Genomic DNA, 21,708 nt, shown 5'->3' on the forward strand with positions numbered 1-21,708 from the left:
CCACCCAGGGCCCAGGAGGCAGGGCCACCCAAGCCGCCCCTCTTGCTCAGGCTGCCCCCATCCCCCAAGACGAATGGATCCCCAGATCACCAGTTGGGGTACATGCCTAGGTTCTGGGCCAAGTCCCCAGCTGGGTCCAGAATTCTCAGGTGTCACTTGAGCGAAAGGGACCAGGTCACACACAGGCTGTCCCTGCGTCGTGGCCACAAGGAGCCAGTCACTCCCAGGACTGGATGAGTGCTTGGAGGCCTGAGGGACCGGCACAGGGGGCAGCCCGCCCTCCAGCTCCTGCCTCTGCTCCGGCTCCTCAGGTGACAGGTGGGCGGGAAAACACTGCAGGTGCCCAGCTGCCGCAGTCCCACAGGACCCGAGCCGGGAGCCGAGGCAGCACATCGCCTCCCACGCCCGGGAAGCTGGGGTGAGGACGGCACCTGGGTGGGGCAGGGACATCGCCTTTATTGAGACACATGTACGTACCCCCGTGTTACAAACACAACACACCTGTGGGGCAGCCCGTCCTCTGTGGTGCCCCCCCAGGCCCCAGGGCAGCCGAGGTTCCGTAGGGCACAGACCCCTTCCAGTCCGTTCGTAACTTGGCCAGCAAGTTTCCTCACGTTCTCAATGTCCCCCGCAGCCCCCTGGGGTCCCGGGTGGGCGACAGCCCTGCCCCACCGCAGAGAGGGGGCCCAGTGGGCCCTCACACGGCGACTTTCTCTATCACGCTCTCGGCGACGTGGACCTCGTCCCCCTGCACCGTGACAGCTGCTGCCTGGCCACACATGTGCTGGTGGTCCTTCCAGTCCTGCCGGGAAGGACACGCCCATGTCACCGGGAGCTGCCAGCTCAGCGGCAGCGTGCCCACCCCTGGGCCCCTCACTCAGGCCTGGCCGTGCTGCCTGGTGCCTGCGGGACCGGCTCACAGGCCGGCGGCCGGGAGGGGCCTCTCAGGGATCAAGCTGCACCAGGTGCTGCTGCCCACAAGGCCACGTGTAATTGTGGAAAACAGAAAACACAGTGGGCGCTGCCACGCTCCCAGGCTGGTAGCTGCGGCCCACAGGTGGCTGGGGACAGGGGATGCCATAGCCTGTTTCCAGGAGGGATGGGGTGCTGAGCACCATGGCGGCCCCCTCAGCCTGGACCAGGGCTCTCAGGAGGCTGGATGGCCAGGGACCTGGGCACAGGGGGAGGGGAGGGTGTGGCACAGTGACATGATGGAACAGGCGTCCCTGGAAGCACAGAAACAAGTGCGTGCAGCCCGGACGAGGGCTCCCAATCGGGAAGCCGGCTGGTTAGCTCCAGGACTGCAGGGCTGCCCTGCCTGGTCCTCTCGGTCGCCGGCCCCTGAGGGTTTCTGCTGAGAGTGGACAGGGCTCCGACTGCTGCTGGTGAAGCCCTGCGGGGAGAGGCCCCCCCCCCCCCCCGCTGCCTCCCCGGCTGTGGAAAGTCCCAAACCCCTGAGGCAGGTGGCCCTCCGGCTCCCAGAAAAACCCACTCCCATGACTGTGAGGCCTCCCGGGCTGGGGGCGCCAACCCCGAGGTCAAAGGGCAGGGTGAGCAGGGCCCCGCTCCCCCCCCCCACCGCCGCACCGCGCGGGAACGGGGCGCAGGCGCCCGGGGCCCTACCTTGCGCTGGCAGAAGGTGGAGCAGTAGTTCACCTTGTGGCAGCCGGTGCACTCGCTCAGCGCCTCGCGGCCGCAGTTGGCACAGCACTGCTGCAAGGACAGAGCTGTCAGCGCGGCGCAGGTGGCGGGCCCTGACCCGAGCCCCTGTGCCACCGCCAGCGCCGCCTGCTGCAGGTGCCTGTCACCTCCAGAAACGCTGGCCTCCTTCCCACCATGTGCACAGAGCCAAGCCTGGGACAGAATTCCCAAAGCCGTCGGGGGCGCGTTGGCCCAAGCGGCCAGGAGGACACATCCGGACTGCGGTCAGCGCGTGCCAAGCAGCCCACACGCCGTTCCCCAACCCCCACTCCGAGCCCTCTGCCCATCGGTTCAAGGAAATGTGCATTTTGTTTCCTTAAACGACGGGACTGGAGCCTTTCTCTGCGGCCGACTGAGGCCGACAGCGTGCTGTCCCTGGCAGACCCCGGCGACACAGCCTCGGTGACACGTGCAGATGGCAGCCTCGCTGTCCACCCCAGAGGCGGGGACGAGCGCGGGCACAGCACGCAGGGTTCGGGTGGCCCCTGTCCTGTTCCGGCCACGCGGCCGCAGCCCCGAACCTGCGCCCCGCAGCCAGCCGGCAGCTCTGGGCTTCGTTCCGACTGCAGCTGCCTTCTCTGCAGGACGCTGTGCTCACCACGAGCCACGCTCTCCACAAGTAACACTTCCCACTCAGAAAGCCACGCAGTGTGCGCTCCCTTCAGAAGACGGGGTCGTCCCACGAAACCCGAGGGGCCCGACTTCTGGGGACGAGATGCCCCAGGAGAAAACAAGATCCGGCCCCAGGCGTGTAGGGCGGTCTGCGCAGGAGCCGGGCGCGGGCGCAGGTCTGCTGACCCTGCGGCTGCCCAGCCGCTTCGGGAGGAGCCTCGTGGGGGGCGGGGTACAGCGTCGCCCGCCCTCAGCTGCCAGCTTTGCCTCTGCGACCCCAAAGCTCTGCGGCGCTGAAGACAGGCCGTTCAAATGCGCCCTCTTGTCCTCCGGGGCCGCGGCGTGGAAAGCCGCTCTCATGCGGGCCGACGCCCTGGTCGCGCGGCAGAAACTCCTCCACACGTGCGTGGGAAACGCGGGGACCTCAAGCACCCTTCCCACGGTGCCGCGCCTGCGTCCCGGGTCACTGCTGCCCCGGTGCTCGGGGGACACGGCAGGAGTCTCCCCCCTCGGACACCGCTCAGGTCAGAGACCCCGGTCCCCGGAGGCTGCTGGAGAGGGCGCCTCCAAGTCATCCACTGTCACCCGACAGCCCTCACTCCACACGAACCGAGCGTCCAGGCGCTGAGGCCCACCCGGCCGCAGAGCCCAGACCCGCCCCGGAGCTGGAGAGGACGCGCGGCGCTGAGTGTGGCGGGTGCGCGCACGGTTTGCCAGGATGCCCGAGGGGCCGGCGCCACGGCAGGTGGACGGCGAGCCCACGCGTCCACATGTGTGTGCTGGGCGGCATCACACGGATGAGGACCGTCACGACTCGCCGGCCTCCCCTGGCTGATGTGCTCAGCTTTTGATGATTCTTTTTCTGTTTTATTGGATTTTTCTGTTTTATTGGATTTCATTTGACCCTGGTTAATGAAACACGCAGGCTGCGGCGGCGCAGTTCTGAGGCACCATCGCATGCTGTGCCGTGTGCGCACCACCCCTAGGCCAGTCTCCTCGGGGCGTCATCATCACCCCCGCCTGACCCCCCTTGCCGGCTGGCCACCGGCACAACGTGGCCTTCGTCTGCAACCGCAGACAGTACAGAAAGGCCCCACGCGTCCAGGGTGGAGAGGAGGTGGCAAGGCCACTCCACAGGCTTGGGCGCCCCGGCGGGGGCGGGGCAGCCTCCCCGCAGGGGATTTCAGGGAGAAGGGATTTCCTGCCACATTTCTTTCTGAGAAATGCATCAAATTACAAATGAAACGCCAAGCCAGGCCTTCTGCTCAGGGACCTCCAACATTGCCACATCCGCATCCCTGGCCGACCAGCACCCTCCTGCCGTGGTGGCCCACCACCTGCCACTGTCACAGGACTCAGCTCTGGGCCTTCTGAGAAGGGAGGTGGCTGAGCTGGGGCTGTTCCGTGAGAACGACAGCAGCTGACGGGCGCTGGCTCAGCAGGGCTGCACCTGCAGCAGCGCCCACATTCCTGCCGCCTACCCTCCACTCTCCAGGCATGCTCCAGGGGGTGGGGGAACCTCCTCCTAAACCGTAAACCTGGTGGAGAGAGAGGTCAAGGGTGAGTGCAGAAAACGCGGAACTAACAGCAGGGAACGTTTCCCTTTCGTTTCCTCAGCAGCAAGAACTTCAGATTTCGGGGGAGCTGGCCTGTCTGGCCTGTGTCGGGGGGTGGGGTGGGGGGTGGAACTCGGCTCTGCCCCCCACAATTCAGGGGCCATTCTAATAAGAACCCAGGGCCTGCTCCCAATATGCTTCCACCTGCAACCTGAGTCAGAAGACGCAGCAGAAGGTCCTTCCTTTTCGTTCCCAGACACCCCAGGGCAGCTGTGTGAAGGCTTCCCTGAGCTGAAGGAGCCTGCAGACGGGCACGCAGACGAACAGCCGGGCAGCTGGCCAGTGTACCCTGCACACCTGGGCTGAGGGGCATGAGGGAACCAGCCCACAGGGGGTCTACACCTCATGTCCCCTCCCCACCCTTTAAAATTATCCCCAGATCTCTGGATTGGGGGGAATTACAAAAGCCACCAAGGCCTGTTCATCTGAACAGCCCCTGCCATCTAACAGGTGACCAGTGGTCTCTGTGGAAGCAATGAACAACCTCAACTGCTACATCATACCGACTTTTCCTCGATGTAAAGCACACACAGGATCTGAGGAGACCCCGCCCTGAAGGCCCACGCACGGCTGTGGGCGCCGTCGAAGATGCTCAGTGTCGTGCTCCTGGAGGAGAGGGCCCCCAGGTCGGCGGAGCCGTAGCACAGGCGGCAGCAGGTGGTGCGGGGAGCCAGGACGCCCGCATGCCCTGCAGATGGGGACGCCCTGGTGCGGCCACACGGAAAGCGGGCTGGCAGCACCCTGATAAGTAGACAGACATACGGCCACTGCGTGGCCCACAGGCCCCAGCCTGCCCAAGAGACGTGACGGTGTCTTCAGAGCAGGAACAAGCCGGCGCCACCCGTGAAACCCTGGGGCGCTTTGACACCGGGCCGTCACACAGCTGCGTGGAGGCTCGAGGCTCTGGCCGCTGCGTGCAGAGGCCGGGTCTTGTGGTGCTGAGCGAGAGACGCCAGAGCAGAGGCCACGGCCGGGACCTGCAGACCCGCTGTCTGCCGGTGCCTGGGGGTGATGGAGCGTTCTGTGAGCAGACCGCGTGATGGGTGCACAAGTTTGTGAGCTCACTGAGAGCTGCGGCATCACACACTTTAAAAGGATGAATTTTATGGTGTGAATCACACTTCCACGAAGAAAACACATCCATGAGCTTTCATCTTGCGTGTTAGGGATGTGTCTGAAGTGTGTGATCAGAGCCCTGACCCACCGGGCTCAGTGGGCGGAGCACTGCCCCCCAGAGCAGAAGGTCGCCGGCGGGGCTCCAAGTCAGGGCACCCGCCTGAGCTGTGGGCCAGATGCCTGGCGGGGGCAGCGAGAGGCACCCACACGTGGACGCCCCGCCCCCTCCCTTGCCGGCTCTCCAGAAGTAAATGAAACATCTTGAAGAAAATCGGTGCAGCAATCAAATGGCAAACAAGCAGCAGCCCAACAGCACAGCCCCACGCCCGCCTGTACACAGGCTGCACTCACATGGGAGGCATGCTCAGGCCGCCGCCCTGGCTGTACCAGAGCTGCCCACGCCAGGTGGGCCTGCGCAGATGACCACTCAGAGACACAGAAACGGTCCTCGGAAGGCCGGGAGCCCTGGGGCGCTGACAGGGGACTCGGCCTGGTGGAGAGCCGCAGCACGTGAGGGGTGAGGGCTGCCGTCCCAGGGTCTCCCTAGACCCCAGGAAAGCCACGCACCGCAGACGCAGGGGCTGGCACAGGCTGCCCCCAAGAGGTGGGGAAGGGACCAGCTGGGAACCCACCCGACACCCGCCCACACACTGAGCCCCAAAGGCTCTCCAACAACACAGCACCAAGTCTGACCCCTGGGAATGATGGACAGGTGGAGAGAGGAAAATGGGGCTGGGTCCGCTGAGGACGTGATGGAAACATTCCGTGAACTGAAGGAAAAGAGGCCCCCCCAGGTGACAGCTGGGGACATGGCAGAGACGGAACACACAGAACAGCTGTGCGGACCCTCGGCCTGCTGCCCGGCGTAGGAAAGGCCCACACGGGGTTCTCCCTGAACGTGGGGACTGGCAGGCTTCCTCAGAGTGGGCGCGGGCGGGAGGTGTCTCCTGGGGTCCCGGGCACAGGCTGGGGTCGTGTGGGTGTCGGGACCATGGCTGGTATTTTCCCTCGGAGCACCTTGCCCCAAATGTCCCCATGTAATAACTAACTGGCCAAAAGGCAGTTCCGCTGAAAGAAGCAGAGCCTGCCCCATTCACGGGCCCTGTGTGTGCGGCTGGCGGTTTCACTTCTCCAGGGCTGAGTCAGGTGCCTTTGGCAGCCACCCCCAGGGGCTGAAGCCGCTGTCGGTTCGGTTTCATTTCTCCGTCGGCAGAGCCCCCACAGCTGCTCCTTCCCTCATGTTATTTATAAATCTCGGCTTTACGGTGGTCGGCCCTGAACATCGGACAGGCTGGCGGTGGTCTGCCGGCGGTGGGCGTCCACCCACAGGGCGAGGACTGGCACCGAGTCTCGGTTCCTGGCTTGGAAACCCACCCCCTGCACAGCACAGAGGCCGAGGCCTGCTCTCCGGGCGCACGGTCAGGCCCACGTTGTTCAAGTAAATGGTGATCTCTCTTGGTGGTCCTTAAGCTTCTTCTCTTTCCCATAAAATTCAGCACCGAGTAGGTATTAGTTTGGAATTATATATATGTATTTTAAAGATTTTATTTATTTATTTTTAGAGAGGGGAAGGGAGGGAGAAAGAGGGGCAGAGAAACATCAAAGGATGGTTGTCTCTCAGGCGCCCCCTACTGGGGATATTAAGAAGCCATTTAGAAAATTAAGAACCTTAAAAGCTCTTCTTTCTTTTGATCTATGAGAAGTAGAAATAAGTGAAAAATTATTCTTATATAGATTTGGCAGAAAATTTGAGCCCTGGCTGGGTAGCTCAGTTGGTTGGAGAGCTGTCCTAATACACCACGGTGGTAGTTTCGATCCCAGTCAGGGCCACACGAGAATCAGCCAAAAGCCCTGGCTGGCGTGGCTCAGTGGATTAAGTGCTGGCCTTCGAACCAAAGGGTCGCAGGTTCAATTCCCAGTCGGGGCACGTGCCTGGGTTGAGGGCTGGATCCCCAGTTGGGGGCGCATGAGAGGCAACCACACATTGATGTTTCTCTACCTCTCTTTCTCCCTCCCTTCCCCTCTAAAAATAAATAAAATCTTTAAAAGAAAATCAGCCAAGGACTGCATCAGTAAGTGTAACAACAAGTCAATATCTCTGTCTCCAAAATCAATAAACTTTAGAAAAGATTTTTTAAAAAGGAAATCACTTTGACTTCTGCTTGCAAACCCAAGCGCACGCTGTCTGTGAGAGAGGATGCTCAGACACGTGCACCGCGCCAGCGTCCCGTTCAGAAAATTTCCCGAGGAGCCAGCAGTGCCCCGCCACTGCCGTACATGTCAGCCCCACCCCACGGCTCCCAGCGTCTCCCACGCTGGACATGGAACACAGTGGCACCACACAGCTCAGCACACCATTCTGACCCTGACCAGTGCCTGGCGCATTGGTGCTGGCCACACCTGCACCCTAGTCACGGGGACCCCGAGGTTCCGCCTGAGCTCCCGTTACCTCCTTCCGCTCAGTGTCCGCCTGCACCCGGGCCTGGGCCGCGGCGGCCTCTCGGTAGGAGCTGGCCTGCTTGGCTTGTTCAAACAGCGTCTTCAGCTGCTGGGCTGTGCTGAGCAAGGAGTTGACCATCTCTTCCAGGTACAGCCAGCTCCGTGGCTCCGACATCTCCAGGCCATTGACCACCGAGGGAGAGACGGCTTTGGTGGGGTTGGAGGGTGGGACCGCCAGGGCGGGCAGGGAGGTCAGCACTGCAACGTTGAGAGACAAAGCCCGCATTAGCACGGCTCCTGGCGACTTGGCGCCCCCGATGGGCACGCCCATCCAGCACTGGCAGGGGGCGGAATGGTGGGCAGCCATGAATGTCTCAGGCCTGCTCTAAAGTGTGCCCAATATAGGGACGCTAGACACAAGCCCCGGGCAAAAGGCGCTCGGGCAGCGTGGCCACAAGCCGCCGCAGGACCCGCCGAGAGGACAGTGAACTGGTGAGAATGTGGCTCTGCAACAATCTCGTGAACGGAACCCAGACGGGGTCAGGGCCTGGCGTGCGCTGATGGGCTGCTGCACTCTGGTGGTGAGCATGTGACCGCGCCCATGTGACTGAGAGCGCTCCACACAGGGGTGCACACTACCCTTGACTGATGTCACCTCCACGGTGTAGAAGGTGAGTGGTCAGAGGGAGCCCAGGGGCCTGCCGGGTGGACTCTGCAGCAGCAGAAGTCTGGGCACCCCGACCACGGTTTCTCAGCCAGAGACGGAAGTTACAAAGATGGAAGGAGGAAGTGCGGGAGCCCGCGGTTTCTGTGGTCTGGGCAGGAAGTGGGGGCTCAACACCGGCCTGGGAGCAGGGGCACCCCAGCAGCAGCGCAGGCCACTCGGAGGGGGTGGGGGCCACTATGTGGGCCTTCCAGGGAAAAGCCCTGGTCTGTGGCCAGAGCCTGTGTCCTGGTGTCAACATGCCCCGCCCCGTTTGGAGCCAGCATGAGTGAGGTCCCTGGACGTGGTGCCCGCTGGGGCCGGCGCGAGCCCGGCCAGACGTGGGCTTCCCAACGCCGTCCCGCTGAGAGGACTAGGGCTCCCGGTGGGACTGAAGACCTGACCCAAAGCTCCCACCCCTGCCTGTGCCAGAAGGTAGGGAAGTGCTCGAGGATAGTAAGCCCAATTTGGGACAATCTGGGACAAAATAATGACAGAAACAGGTTACAAGCCAGAGAATAAAACAGGTGACGACAAGGCCACACTGAAAGGAAGAAATGAATGAGGAGGCAGCCCAGGGGGGCCCACGCTGACCACATAGGAGCCGGCCCCCACCAGCCCCAGCCCAGCCCAGGGGCACCCTCTGGCACCAGGCCCAGCCCAGGGAACCCGTGGCACCGTGGGGCGAGGGGCAGGAGCAGCATAACCTAAGTGGGGCAGAGTTTAAATTGGGAAGGAGAGAATGGAACAAGCAAGCAACACTGTGGTCACTAGTTTCTGAAACTGCAGCCTCGTCTGCAGCTGTGAGACACACACCACGTGGGGAGGCCCCACTGTGAGTGTGGAGGCATCGCTCCCCTCAAAGGAAGGCAGAAATGTGTGTGGAGCCTGAAAGGAAACATCGAGGACAGCGCCAGCTCCTCCTGGGGACAGATCGGCGGCCTTCCTGGCAGGCCTGGCAGGGCCGCCACCTCCTCGGGGTGCTGAGACCCCGCACACCCCACGGTGACCGGGTGTAGCCATGTCCTCACAGGTGGCGCTGACACACTGCCGTGGGCACGGCCCCAATCCATGGCACCCACAGAGAGAATGAAACACCCCTCCTCCACCGAGAACGTCCTTCGAGGGGAGTAACGCCAAGGACAGCCACCCATGTGCGCAAGCAGCTCTTCCACACTGACCTATTTTGGGATGAGCGGTTGGCAGCGCAGCTTCTGGGAAGGGCGCGACCTGACAGCTGTCCTGGAACCCCGGGTAGTGGGGCTCCGCGTGGCCGGCCCTGCACGGGGGCTGCACGCCTGCTTCTTGCACTGTCGGTGAGAAAGAGGAAGGGTGGCCTGGTGACCCCGCCGCTGGTGGCACAGCCGGGAGATCACTCAGGGTCCCCAGCTTCCCAGAAGGAAAGCCGTCCCAGGGGTGCCTCCGCCAAGCGGGGCCTTCCCAAGATGCGTGGGTCTGAATCGTGTGAGTGGCAGAATGTGGGACGTACTGGGGGGAACACAGCACAACAGTCATTGCCATGGCCAGGCCCCTGCCCCGCCCCCCAGTGCGGCTGCTGGAACACGCGCACCACATGCGGGGCGCCCCGTCCCCACCCGGCAGCGCTGGTGCCCAGCAAGGTTGGAACTGGGGAGCTTCTCAGGTCGAGGGCCGAACAGATCCTTGACCCCACCCCTGCCCGCCCCACCCCACCCCTGCTCACGCCTGCTTGGCTCCCTGCCCTGGCTGAGACCCTCTGGGAGCCAGACCACCCACCGAGCCCGCCCAGCTTGGCAGGGGCGAGGCAGGGGCAGACATGACTCGCCTGTGGCTCCTGCAAAGACGTCGCCCTGCGCCGGACTCTCCGAGATGACCGCAGTGGCTTCCACAGTGGACGCTCGGTCGAAGGTCAGTGCGCCCGAGGTAGTGATCTGTCCTGAGGGGGTCACAGTGACTGGAAAACCAGAAGCACTTTTCACCACCTGGCAGGGGCCCAGCAGGAGCCCGAGGCCCGAGGAGGACACTGCACATGCTGCTGTCACATCTGCAAGGACTCGTAAGAGACCGGGGACCCTGGCTGCCTCGGGGGCGATGACTGGGCCTGTCCCCGAGGTGTGGGCAGGGCAGAGCAGGGGCGTGGAGGGCACTGACAGGCGTGACCTGTTAAACGGGGACCCACAGGGGACACTGAGGGGTGACAGCAGCGGGCACGCTGAGGGAAGGAGAGCCCTGCCGTGGGGACTCACAGGTGGTGGCGGCGGTGGCCGGGAGCAGCGTGATGTTCTTGGCGGCCTCCTTCTTCCCCGGGGCTGCGGGCAGCTCATTTTCCTTCTTGCGCCGTTTGTAGGGGACAAAGAGCCGGACGGGACCGCTCTGGGGGAAAGCACAGTGACACGGAGACACTGTGTGCGGACGTGGCCCTCACACCGTCCACGCGTTCAGTGGGGCATCTCGGTTGTCCCAGAAGCCAGGGAGAGGCAAGCTGCCTCAGAGCCCCCCTCCCTTTAGGCCCCAAGTTCTCTACAATGACAGAAAAGGCACTTTCCCAGAGAACGTGTGGGGAACAGTGCTGGGAACCAGGGGGAGCGTCGTCGACGTGTCGAGTGCTGAGGAGTTCCCAGAAGCCAGAAAACACATGGGGACCAAGAGACGGGGAGAGAGGAAAACTGCCACCCAGAAGGAGCAGCAGACACTTGTGCCCAACAGGAAGGAAGAGGCACGGGGCTGTCACTGAACGAGAAAGCCCTGGGGACCAAAAAGAGGAGAACAGGGAAGGCAGCAGACAGCTCCCAGGGCAGAGGCCCCTGGTCCTCAGGGAGGACCGTCTGGCTGATTGTCCCTAAGGGCCAGAAAGGACCACACCCTTCCCTGGCTGCAAGCTGCTGGGGGCACGTCTAGGGGCCCCAGGCAGGAAGTTTGCTTTCAGTTCTAGAATTTCCATCCGATTCCCCTTTTCAATTTCCACATCTTTATTGACACTCCTGACCTGATGAGATACTGTCATTAAAAAAAGTATCTGGCTTAGACTGGTGTGGCTCAGTGGATTAAGTGCCAGCCTGTGAACCAAACGGTCACCAGTTCGATTCCCAGTCAGGGTACAGGCCTGGGTTGGGGGCCAGGTCTCCAGTAAGGGGCACACGAGAGGCAACCACACATGGATGTTTCTCTCACTTTCTCTCTCCCTTCCCATCTCTAAAAATAAATAAGTAAAATTTTTAATAGAAAGGGTCTGTTTTGGGGTCAACAGGTGACATCACAGGAGCCTTCCATTTCCCAGGACACTTCCGCCAGCGTACCCCAACCACTGAGGGGCCACCCGCGTGCCCCAGCTGGGGTATCAGCCACTAGTTATGTGTGGAAACAGAGCTATTTTGTCCTCACCCGAGGACCTGCTGGTTGAGCTTAGAGAGGGGAAGGGAGGGAGAGAGGGAGGGAGAGAAACACGGATCAGCCACCTCTCCCACGTGCCCTGACAGAGGACAGAGACCCTGCAACCCAGACACGCGCCCTGACTGGGAATCGAACCCTCAGCTTGCAGGAGGCACTCCAACCACCCACACCACACGGCCAAAGGTGAAAACTGGGTTTGTACAGGAAACTGGTGGCAACCCCTGGATGGTCCAAAGGGGAGCCAGGGACATGGGGACAGACGACCCCAGTAGCCATGAAGAGAGTGCCCAGACAGAGAGGCACCGAGGGCCCCGCCAGGTACTCGACCCCCGGCCGCTCACCAAGGTCATGTCGTCGCAGCAGGCGGCGCAGGTGCAGGAGGCAGCGTGAGGGTTCAGGATCCCGTCCTGGGGCAAGGAGGCGCCATGCTGGCTCTGGGCACGGTCCGTGCAGAAGGGCGAGCCTGCCACTCCCGAGCCTTTCTTCCTGTGCTCCCTTCCCCACATGCCTTGGCTGGTGGCAGGGGAGAACCCTCTCCTTCTGGTACGTTCTGGGGCGCCCCTCCCCAACCCACTCCCCGGAGGTTAAGCTGCAGAGGCCGCCCAGAAGCCTCCTCTCAGGGGGGAGTTTCCAGAAACCCAGGGCACCTGCCTCCCTCGCCAGTCCTCCCGCCACTGAGCGGGCAACGCCACCACCGCCCTCTTTGCATCAGGAGGCTGAGAGGCACAGAGGGCAAGTGACCTGCCCACGGGACTGGCACTCAGTGGGAGTCCAGCGGGGCCCCGAGGCTGCCCTGCCCCGGGTCCCAGAGGCACAGGTGCGGCACCTGGATGAGGCACTGCAGCGGCCTGCCGGCGTAGCGGATGCTCCGCTTCCAGTCCTTGCTGCTGGCTCTCCCGGCCATGGCTTCGAACTCCGTGGGGCTGTACCAGTTTTCCCCCTGTTTGATGCACCGGCCCCGGCCGCCTGGGACAGCAAGGGCAGCCGTCCGTTCCTGCTCCCGTCCAGGCCTGTGGCGCCTCGCCTGCCCCCACTGCCGGCCCCGCAGGCTGGGGCAGACCTGCTGGATCTGCAGCACACTGCACTCACAGCAGCCACCTGCGTCCCGGACCCACTGCCTGCAGGCCACGGTGCTGAGCCGGGGACGCAAGCTGCCCCCCACCCCCGCCAGGGTCATTGCACGTTCTGTTTGCCCGTAGGGTCCCCCAGCCCTCCCCAAGGAGCCCGTGGCATCGCCTGTGTCCTTCACTGGCCCACGGGGCCCCGGCAGGCAGGGGAGGGTGGGCAGGAGGCGGCAGGGGTCTCCCACTCGAAGGCAGCGTCCTACCTGAGCCCAGCCTGCTCTTGTACAAGGTGCCGCTGACATTCCGGCAGCGCACGGGCAGCTCGCTGTCATACGCCGATGGGTCCCAGTTGTACCTGCTCCCCGCCTTCTCTTGGCCAGGAGCCAGGGGTGTTGGAGGGGACTGAGGACCTGGCAAAGAAAGCGTTGGACAGTGACAGGCCTTGAAAGCACCAGAAGACGCCAGAAAGTACAGTGACCCCAGCTGGTCTAGCACAGTGGGAGCTCCAGCGCCCCCAGCAGGCCCCCTTCCATTCCGGGGAGTTCTGTCTCAGCCCTGAAGCCCCCCTTCCCTGCTGACTCTGCAGAACACGTGCTGTTCCAAACCTGAGATGTGCCCTGGGACACGACCCGCTGGGGCAGGGAGCCAGGCACACCCTACCTGGGGTGAGCGGAGCAGCAGGCCCCTTCAGCCCCGCAGTCTCCACGATGCTCCCATCGGTGTGCACGACGATCAGTGTGGCCTTCTCAGCGTTCAGGCTGTCTCCGATCTGCAGAGCAGTCCTGCCAGACTGGAGGGGAGAGCGCCCCGTCCGTTACATCCTCTCTCTCCGGGGCCGCGGGCAGGTCACCTGGCGCAGTGGGCCAAGCTCCTGCCAACCAGGGGATGCCTGCCACACTCCCCGGTCTCTTCCAAAGACGTCTCTTCCCTGGGAAGGGACAGCACCAGTCTGTGGCCCTGAGCAAATGCTCGAGGTTGTGTCAAAGCCACAGAATCAACGCGCCCCATGAAACCCTGGCAGCAGGAGGGCCTGAATGTCCATGGGCACAGGTCTCGAGGGAGGGTCTCCCAGAAGCCTGGCCCGGGATCCCCTTCCCACACCGTGTCCCATCCAAGGACCTCTGCTCGCACCCCCAGAGGGCAGGGCTGCCCAACCGCACGGCGGTGTCACATCTGTCCGAGACTCACCGGCCCCTGTGGGCCAGCCCTGCCCTGCTGCCGGCCCGCCCACTTGGGCAACCGAGGGGGATGCAGGGCCTCCAGGCACCAGCCCAAACCCAGTGGTCCAAGGTGGTCGAATGCTGTTAGGTTGAGAGGGTAAAACCCACCAAGGCCAGTGAGAGCCGCCTGGCATCTGCAAACCCCGCCCCCCAGTCAGGGAGAGCAGCAGGGACCCCACCCCACCCACGAGTGTGCGTGCCTGGCCTGCACTTGGGGACCTGGGTCAGGGCACAGCTGGGTGTCTCCAGGGCTCCCGCCTGAATCACAAAGCACCTCGGAGGCGGCAGGCGGGGCCCCTCCCTGTCGTCCTCTTCCACCCGCAGGTTCCGGTCCATCCTTGGAGCCCACAGACGGTGCCATACACAAGTGCCCAACTCGGCTGCCCCGGCCCCCTGAGGTGTGGGGACACCTGCTGCCAGGAGGAGGGGCCTGGCCGTCAGCCTGCACGCCCGGCCCCCATGGAAATGGGCCGAGCTGCTCGCACCTGCACGGGCCCTCACGGCCGTCCCCTGCCCAGAGCAGGGGCTCTGCTTGGGGCCCATCCGATGCCAGTGACTTGGCCAACAGGTGCCTGAAGTCCCGGGAGTGTGACTGAGGCTCAGAGAACCCTGACTGTTGAGGCAAAGGCCCCGGGAAACCGCCCTTTCTGGGGACCGCCCAGCGCTGGCACCTGCTGCCCGGGGACCAAGCTGTCCCCCAAGTCACAGAAGGCCCCAGCTGTGAGAAAAACAGGCAATGGCAGTGTCAGGTGGGCTCTGACTGGGCGCAATGCCACTGGGAAGGGGACTTGCCTTCATGGTGAAGGAGTGGGTGGCCTCTGGGGCGGAGCAGGCTGTGACTAGTGGGGGTGGGGCGGGGGGGGCCTCCAAACCTTGCGTGACTAGGACAGTGGGCAGGACAGGACCCGCCTGGAAGGATGCTTCCACCCCAAGGACCCTGCGCGTCCTTCTGGCCAGGAGGGCAGAAACGCTGTCCCCTGACCCCAGGACTCAGACGGGTCCCTCCACCTGCCCACACTTCACGGGCAGGGTGCTCCTCAGCTCCAGCTCCCCTGCCAGGGCACGGCCAAGTGCAGAGGCCAGACTGGGGCAGAGAAGCAGGTCCTGCACTGCTGGCACAACAGCTTACCAGAACGTGTCCTGACAGCGAGGCGGCGTTGGCCACCGATGTGGTGAAGACGTTGTCTGCCGAGGCGCCCACGTTGGCCACGGTCACAGTGGTCACCTCTGCAACACGGAGCCCGGCTCAGTGCGCCCTTGGGGCCCACAGGAGGCAGGAGTCTGCACCCCCAACCCTTCCCACAGAGGCCTCACCGGCACTGCCAGACCACTGTCTGACCAATCCCGTCCCGCCAGGGAAGAGCCTCCTACTGCAGTGAGAGGCCCCTGGGGGCCCCTCCCTCCACCCGCTGGGCCTGTCCAGGGTCCCTAGCCTCTGCCAGCCGCCCCAGCTTCCGAGAGAAAACCAGCACATCCTGCAATAGCCACCAGCCAGACAGGTGCCCTCACTTGCTCCTACATCCCAGCCCATCCCTCTGGGACCCCACCCCTCCCCTGCATCTCCACAAACACCCCCAGGTGTCCCTGAGCCTCTGCAGCATCAGCCCTCACACAGGTGTGCTGCACCCACCCGCCCCACACTTCCCCATCCCACCACTCAGCCAGGGGCTCCCCCAAGCCTTCCCTAGCCTGTGCTCTGCCCCTCCCGCCGACCTCGCCCTTCAGCTCAGGCACCGGCCCTGGAGAGCTCCTCCAAGGAGGACAGGGCCTCCCAGGGGCACTCCAGGACACCCCGTGCCCAGGGCCGTCCGGCATGCAGGAGGTGGTCAACCACACACCCCCAAAGACATCCATACGTTCCACCAACCCGCACTCACCAACGGGCCCAGACAGCTCATCCCTGTCCTGCCCACCGCCCAGCCGCCTGCAGCTGTCCCCCAGAGCCCATGGGCCCAGGAGACCGAGTCTGAAGACCACACAAGCAGCTCTGCCAGACACACCAGGAACACACATGGGGACCACACACCCCAAGGAGACGCCACCAAGGGCACTGGGCCCCCCGGACCTGTGCAGTGAGCAGCAGAGAGTGCTACCGCTTCAGTGCATACACACGACCATAAAGTTTTGCAGAAAAAAGTGACGTCAAGACACCTTCCTGACGTCACGATACATGACACCACGTTTCCGCAGTTGGAAAAACACATGTGGAAAGGATGACAGCCTGAAGAAAAACTTCACGGTCCAGAATCCTGATGTTACTCCAGAGTCCGCCGATGAGAACAAAACACTTTCCCTGCTTTTCCATGGACCCCAAACCAACCACACGCAGAGCACGGGTGCTGGGCCCACCCAGCCCCCATGGCGCTAAATGAACACCTGAGTGAGTGTGAAGCAGACCTACCCTCGCACACACACAAGGGCCACACATGCCAGGAACACACACAGGGGAACACACACAGGGGGACCACACACACGGGGACCAGGCAGCCGCTGTCCAGCTCTGAAGGCTGCGAAGCACCTCGGGGGACAGCGCCTCGGCTGTGGCACAACCACAGCACGCTCCCCAAGGGCACCCTCCAGCTCCTCCAGAACAGGATCCGTGTCTGACCCCACCCCCCACCCCATGGTGTCACATGCACCCAGGACAGAGGTATAAGACAGGTAGGGCAAGGGACAGGTGCTGAGAAGGTTCTGGAAAAAGTGCAGAGTGCTGTCACAAGGAAAAGGGACTGAGGAAGCAGGTGTGCATGCACACACACAGCAGACGTGCAGTAACAACAGGGCACACAGGGTAGGTGTGGGGCAGGTTCTCTGGGAGGATGGGTGGACTGGTCATGGGGCTTGTACAGGGTAGGTGTGTGGTGCAGGGGGTGTGTACGGGGCAGGTGTAAGCGAAGCAAGTGCAGCGGGTGTGTGCAGAGGTGCGGGGTGGTCGTTCTAGGCGCACGCAGGGCAGATGCAGGGGGTTCAGGTGCAGGTATGCAGGGACAGGTGTGGGCTGGTCGTTCAGCTGTGTGCAGGGGGTGTATAGGGGGCAGGTGTGAGCAGGGCAGGTGTGTGCGTGGCAGGTGCGCGCAGGTCAGGTGCGGGAGGACGCGGGCCCGAGGCACTTGCCTGCAAAGGCGGCGGCCGCAGCAGCCTCGTCGGGGCCGGGAAGAGTCTCGGTGCCCATGTCCATGTGCCTGGGCTCTGCGGCCATCACCGCCACGGCCGTCACCCGCCGCGTCTCGCGCTCCGCCTCCGAGTCACCGTCTTCCTCCGAGTCCTCGTCCCTGCTGAGCACGGGCTCCTCGGCCTCACTCCCCGCCGCGGCCGCGGCCGCCGCCGCCACAGCGGCCGCGGCCGCCACCGCTGCCGCCTCGGCCAGGCCCAGCTGCTTGGCGGCGGAGTCCGAGTCCTCCATCCGGACTCCGCCGAGCCCGCCCGAAGGCGCTGGCCGGGGCCGCCCGAAGGCCGGGATGGAGCCCGAAGCGCGCCGCCCGAGGAAGGCCGCCCGAACCGAGCCGAGCCCAGCCGAGCCCAGCCGAGTCGAGGCCGCTCAAAGCCGTGTGCCGAGCCGAGCCGAGGACGTCCGAGGAGAAGCCGAACCGGCACGAAGTGGCCCAGTCGAGCCAAGCCGACGGCCAAGAGTCCGGAACCGAGGAGGGCCGAAGAGGCCCGAAGTACGGAGCCGAGGCTGTCCGAATTGGTACGAGGCCACACGAGCGTTTCCGAGCGGCTCTGCGCCGGCCTTCCTTGGCGCCTAGGAGGCCGCGGCCGCCGTAGTCTCCGGCCCACAAGGTGGCCGACCGTGGGCCCGAAGCTCGCCGAAGCTCACCCACACAGTTTGGCCTAAGCTAGGGAGCCTCGCGCCACAAGCTCCGCCCGCCCGGCCGCGAGCGAGAGCCGAGTTCTTCCGAGCGGAACCGAACGGAGCCGAACGCGCCCGAGTCTGGGCCCGCCCATCCCCGGCTCCCCTCCCCCTCCTTTCCGAAAGCGCCCGAGCGCAGCCGGACTGGCTAATCGAGTCTCAGCCGCGACTCGGAATCAACTCTCTATAAGCGGCACGGTCGGGCCCCTTCGGGATCAGAGGCGAAAATGGCCGAAGGGACGCGAGCGGCGCGGGGCCGAGAGGCTGCCGGGAACGCGGCGGACTGGGGAGGGGGGTGGGGCGGGGCTAAGATGGCGGCAGGACGGCGAGGTGAGGGGCGCGGCGATCCCTCGCTGGGAGCCTTCGGGTCTGGGGCCCGTGCCTGGGCGCGGGTTATCCGGGGAGGAGTGGGTTCTCGCTGCAGCTGGACTGGCCCCGGCCCGGCGTTTCGCCGTGGCGTCTCAGCGGGGACTCCTGCCCGTCGGTCTTCTCGAGCAGCCTGGGTTCCCGGAGGCCGTCCCTCTTCATGCCGGTGGCGTGGACAGCCCGGGCTTGGCGACCCTACCCCATGCTGTGGGCCACGGGGTGGGCACGGGTGCCAGTGCAGGCGCGAGAACCGGGCACGTGTGCGGGCCTCAGGGACGGAGCCTGTTCTCATGGGCGGCTCTGCTTGGCGACCCTGCAGGGCCTGGGGAGAAGGGCCGCTTAGCGTCCAGGCAGCCGTGGGCTTCCCTTCCTCCTTGCGACCTAAGGAGGCCGAGGCCGGTGTCGGTCGCGTCCATGGTCCCGAGGCCGGCTGAGCGACTCGCGGGGGCCGCCGGCCTCACCGCCCGCCGCTTCTCTTGCAGGGAGTGCCCCCTCCGCGGCCGTATCCTCTTGCTGCTGCTGCTGCTGCTCCCGCTCTCGGCGGCCCGGAACCCTGACCCCCTTTTCTACCAGCTCCGGGCACAGTCCCACTTGCCAACGGGAGCGATGGAGTCGGTGTCGTCTCCTAGCGGAGCGCGCTGGCCCCGACCCCTCCTGCTTGCCCAGCGCCCGAGCCCTTGGTGGGGTCGCCAGGGCCCAGGAGGGAGAGTCGCTCGCGTGCAGGGTTCAAAGGCCCCCTGCGGCACGAACAAGGGCCAGGTGTGCAGAGGTCAGGAGAGTAGGTGGTGGGTATTTAACTGCTCCCCCAAAGAAGAGAAGTGTATTTTACTTGAAAAAACCGGAATCCCCCTTTTCCTCTATATTTTGTCACCAGGGCCTCGGTCGGGGTGCTGAGGCTGCCCAGCCTGCAGTGGCTGAGGGGTTGCCATGCCTAGCACCCGGCCTCTGGGCCAGGGTGTCCCTGTGAAAAGAGGTCCGGGCCGCCACCCCCCTGTGACACCAGGGGTCATATCCATGGGTGCCCCACAGGACAGACTCCAGGGCCCTCGAGAGCACCTAAGCTGCACCTGGGTGTTGGCTGTGGCTGAAGTCCTGGTCCAGCGGCTCCCTTGCCCGGCCCGGGTGGGCGCATGGGGCAGCCCGGCTGCCGACTGAGTCCTTAACGCGCCCCAGCTCTCCTCGGCGCCCCTGCAGATGCTGCTGTGCCTGGGTGGGGCCTGCTCCGCCCTGCACGTCCTGGCCACGCTCCTGATGGTCGGGTATAAAAGTAAGTTGGGGGCGCGGGCGGCGCGGGGCGGGCGGAGCCGTCACTGCTGCTGCCCCGGCTGTAACCAGAGCTCTGCCCTGTTGCTCACGTCTGCAGGCCAGGTGTTCAGTTACCCTCAGGATCACCTGGCTCTTGACCTGGCCCTGCTCTTGCTGATGGGGACTCTGGAAGCACCCCGGGTGTACCTCGGTGAGTTGGCTGACTGTAAAAACTGTACCTGTTGGGATCCTCCAAGCAGGAGGATTGCTAGTGTGGCTAGTGTGGCTCTGAGACGCTGGGTTTAAGTGCTCCACCAGTTGCCCGCAGGCCTCGCCTTACAGCATCATTAAGTATTAAGTAGTTTGTTGAGAAGCTTTGTTCAGGAGACAGTAGGTGCAGTCTGCTGGGAGAGAGGCTTCCTGTCAGAAGCAGAGCTGCTGGGTAACAGCACTGTCCTTGGAGCCAAGACACTCACCTTCCGGGCTGCCCTCCGCTCAGTCTGGGTGGGATCTGGGCCATCCCCACCAGGACCGCAGGCCAGGAGGCATGGGAGGCCCCAAACAGAAGTACAGCGTGCCCTTTGCCCTCTGCCCACCCCCATTTGACCTCAGGGGGGCAGGGCTTCCAGCCCCATCTGTCCAGCATGTCCACGGCAGGCACACGTGCACTGGCACAGCAATCACCGCGTGTTCTGCCGGTGCACCAGGGTCCTGGCACATCCCGGCCAGCCATGAGAGCACTGATGTCTCAGCCCTCCTGCTGAGTGCCCTGGGCCTCAGGGTCCCCTGTCACAGACCAAGGCTGTGCCAAGGGCGGGCAGTGAGTAGCAACAGAACTGCCGGGCATCTGCCCCTCCCGCCCCTCCCACCCCTCCCAAGCGACCAGGCACATGCGGTCAGCTCTCAGCATCTGGGATGTGCATGGTCCATGACTGACCCATCTGTGAAACACGTGCTGAATTTCCAGACCGGCCTTAGCCCCGAGAGTAAAATACTTTTGGAAATTTTAAAACAAAGTCTCCTTGGTCCACTTGGAATTAGGAAAGGAGTCAGAGCGCACCTGGGTGACTTTCAGGGAGCCAGACCCCCCCACCCCTCACCACTGACCCAGAGACCGGGGTGAGGTCAGAGCTGCAGTTGGTCTGCACCCAGAGCTCTGCCGTTGTGCAGTTCGCCTTCAGACACTCTGAGTCCTGGGGGCAGGCTCTCACTGGACATCCTGAGGCTGCGGGCCTGTGTGCTGCCCCTTGGCCTGCAGCCTCGCCCCCAGACACGCTCCACTGCTGGGTCCCGAGCGGCGCCCACAGCCTGGCTCTCACTGTGTCTGTTCTGCTCTCCAGGCACCAGGGGCAACCTGACGGAGGCTGAGGGGCCGCTGGCTGCAAGCCTGGTCCTCACGGGGGCCAGTGCCCTGCTGTCCGTCTACTTCCTGCGCTGGCAGACCCTGGTGCTGTGGGCAGACTTGGTCCTCAGTGCCACGCTCCTGGCCATCCACAGCCTGGAGGCCATCCTGCAGGTGGTGGCCATCGCCGCCTTCCTTGGTTAGACAGGTGACATGCGGCCCCCAGGATGCCCCGGACAGGAGCACTCCTGGGCATCCCCGAGGTCCCCGCCCCGTGGCACAGCGACAGGGCCCTTCCTCATTGATCAGCCCTGTGTGAGGGAGGCCGGTGGTTTGGGTGGTTTGTGAGTCGTGTTGGGGGCAGGACCAGGACAGAACAAAGTGTGGGGTAAGGTGTTGGGAACAGCTGTGGCCAGAGACAACCCTTGGGGTGGCCCCAAGCCAGCAGGGGGCCAGTGGGCTTGGCCCTGTCACCTCCCAGGAGAAGCAGCTTCCTGTGGTGTCCACCGCTCTCTTCCTTGAGGGTATGTCCAGACGCTGGCCGTCCAGCCAGGACCCCTGCGTCCCTGAATGTCCACGTCCCCACGGTGGGGAATGGCTGTGTGGGTGGGGCAGGGGGCTGGGGTCTTCCGCTGCTCGGGCAGACAGCTCCAAAAGAAAGCAGGCAGTGGGGCTGGCGGGCTCTGGGGTGGGGCTCCTCCTCAGCAGCCACAGCCCCGCCCCAGGGACTGCCCATTGGGCACCTGGGGGCGGTGGAGCAGCTCTCCCTGCCCTGGGGTTGGCGACTCAGGGCTGAGAGGTCCCGGTTGGGTCGTTAGGGCCTCATTCACGGCTGTACTCGGTGCGGGGAGAATCCAGGTCTCCTGTGAGCTGAACCTTTCTCGTAACTTTCCTTCGTCTGTTCCTGTTACATGTTTCCTGTTTGGAGTGATGTGTTCAAATGGACTTGTTTTTTCTACACTGTATTTTAAAATAAAGAAGTGTTTATACCTCCCTGAGTTTTTCTTCATTAAGGCCACCTGCCTCTCCCAGGTCTTGTGTCCCCTCAGCACAAAGGCCAGTGTG

General features: G+C 63.9%; 2 protein-coding genes and 1 long non-coding RNA gene across 5 annotated transcripts; 2 read left to right on the plus strand and 1 right to left on the minus strand.

Annotated features, from left to right (window-relative positions):
- Nucleotides 1–441: 441 nt before the first annotated feature.
- DEAF1 (DEAF1 transcription factor) lies at nt 442–17,397 on the minus strand. 2 transcript variants are annotated; one of them, XM_037039226.1, is made up of 12 exons: nt 16,955–17,397; nt 14,970–15,067; nt 13,281–13,410; nt 12,884–13,030; nt 12,383–12,522; nt 11,898–11,963; nt 10,413–10,539; nt 9,992–10,120; nt 9,369–9,497; nt 7,495–7,742; nt 1,624–1,710; nt 442–802 (listed from the first exon to the last, which is right to left on the minus strand). In XM_037039226.1, exons 1-12 carry the CDS (start codon nt 17,241–17,243, stop codon nt 698–700), a joined length of 1,695 nt encoding a protein of 564 aa, XP_036895121.1. In that variant the 5' UTR covers nt 17,244–17,397; the 3' UTR covers nt 442–697. The 2 variants fall into 2 exon arrangements, with proteins under 2 accessions (XP_036895121.1, XP_036895120.1); XM_037039225.1 differs by having other exon boundaries at nt 1,624–1,713.
- On the plus strand, nt 8,022–21,636 carry LOC118982250 (uncharacterized). Its single transcript, XR_005065507.1, has 3 exons — nt 8,022–8,036; nt 11,496–11,500; nt 21,062–21,636. It is a non-coding gene; the product is annotated as an uncharacterized LOC118982250 (long non-coding RNA).
- On the plus strand, nt 17,903–21,636 carry TMEM80 (transmembrane protein 80). Of its 2 annotated transcripts, XM_037039242.1 has the most exons (5): nt 17,903–18,020; nt 18,539–18,558; nt 19,230–19,323; nt 19,420–19,512; nt 20,642–21,636. In XM_037039242.1, exons 1-5 carry the CDS (start codon nt 17,918–17,920, stop codon nt 20,845–20,847), a joined length of 516 nt encoding a protein of 171 aa, XP_036895137.1. In that variant the 5' UTR covers nt 17,903–17,917; the 3' UTR covers nt 20,848–21,636. The 2 variants fall into 2 exon arrangements, with proteins under 2 accessions (XP_036895137.1, XP_036895138.1); XM_037039243.1 differs by lacking the exon at nt 17,903–18,020 and adding an exon at nt 18,053–18,222 and having other exon boundaries at nt 18,539–19,323.
- Nucleotides 21,637–21,708: the final 72 nt, after the last annotated feature.

This window comes from Sturnira hondurensis, unplaced genomic scaffold (genome assembly GCF_014824575.4).
Source record: "Sturnira hondurensis isolate 20B ecotype Veracruz unplaced genomic scaffold, ASM1482457v3 Scaffold0025325, whole genome shotgun sequence".
Classification (NCBI taxonomy): Eukaryota; Metazoa; Chordata; class Mammalia; order Chiroptera; family Phyllostomidae; genus Sturnira; species Sturnira hondurensis.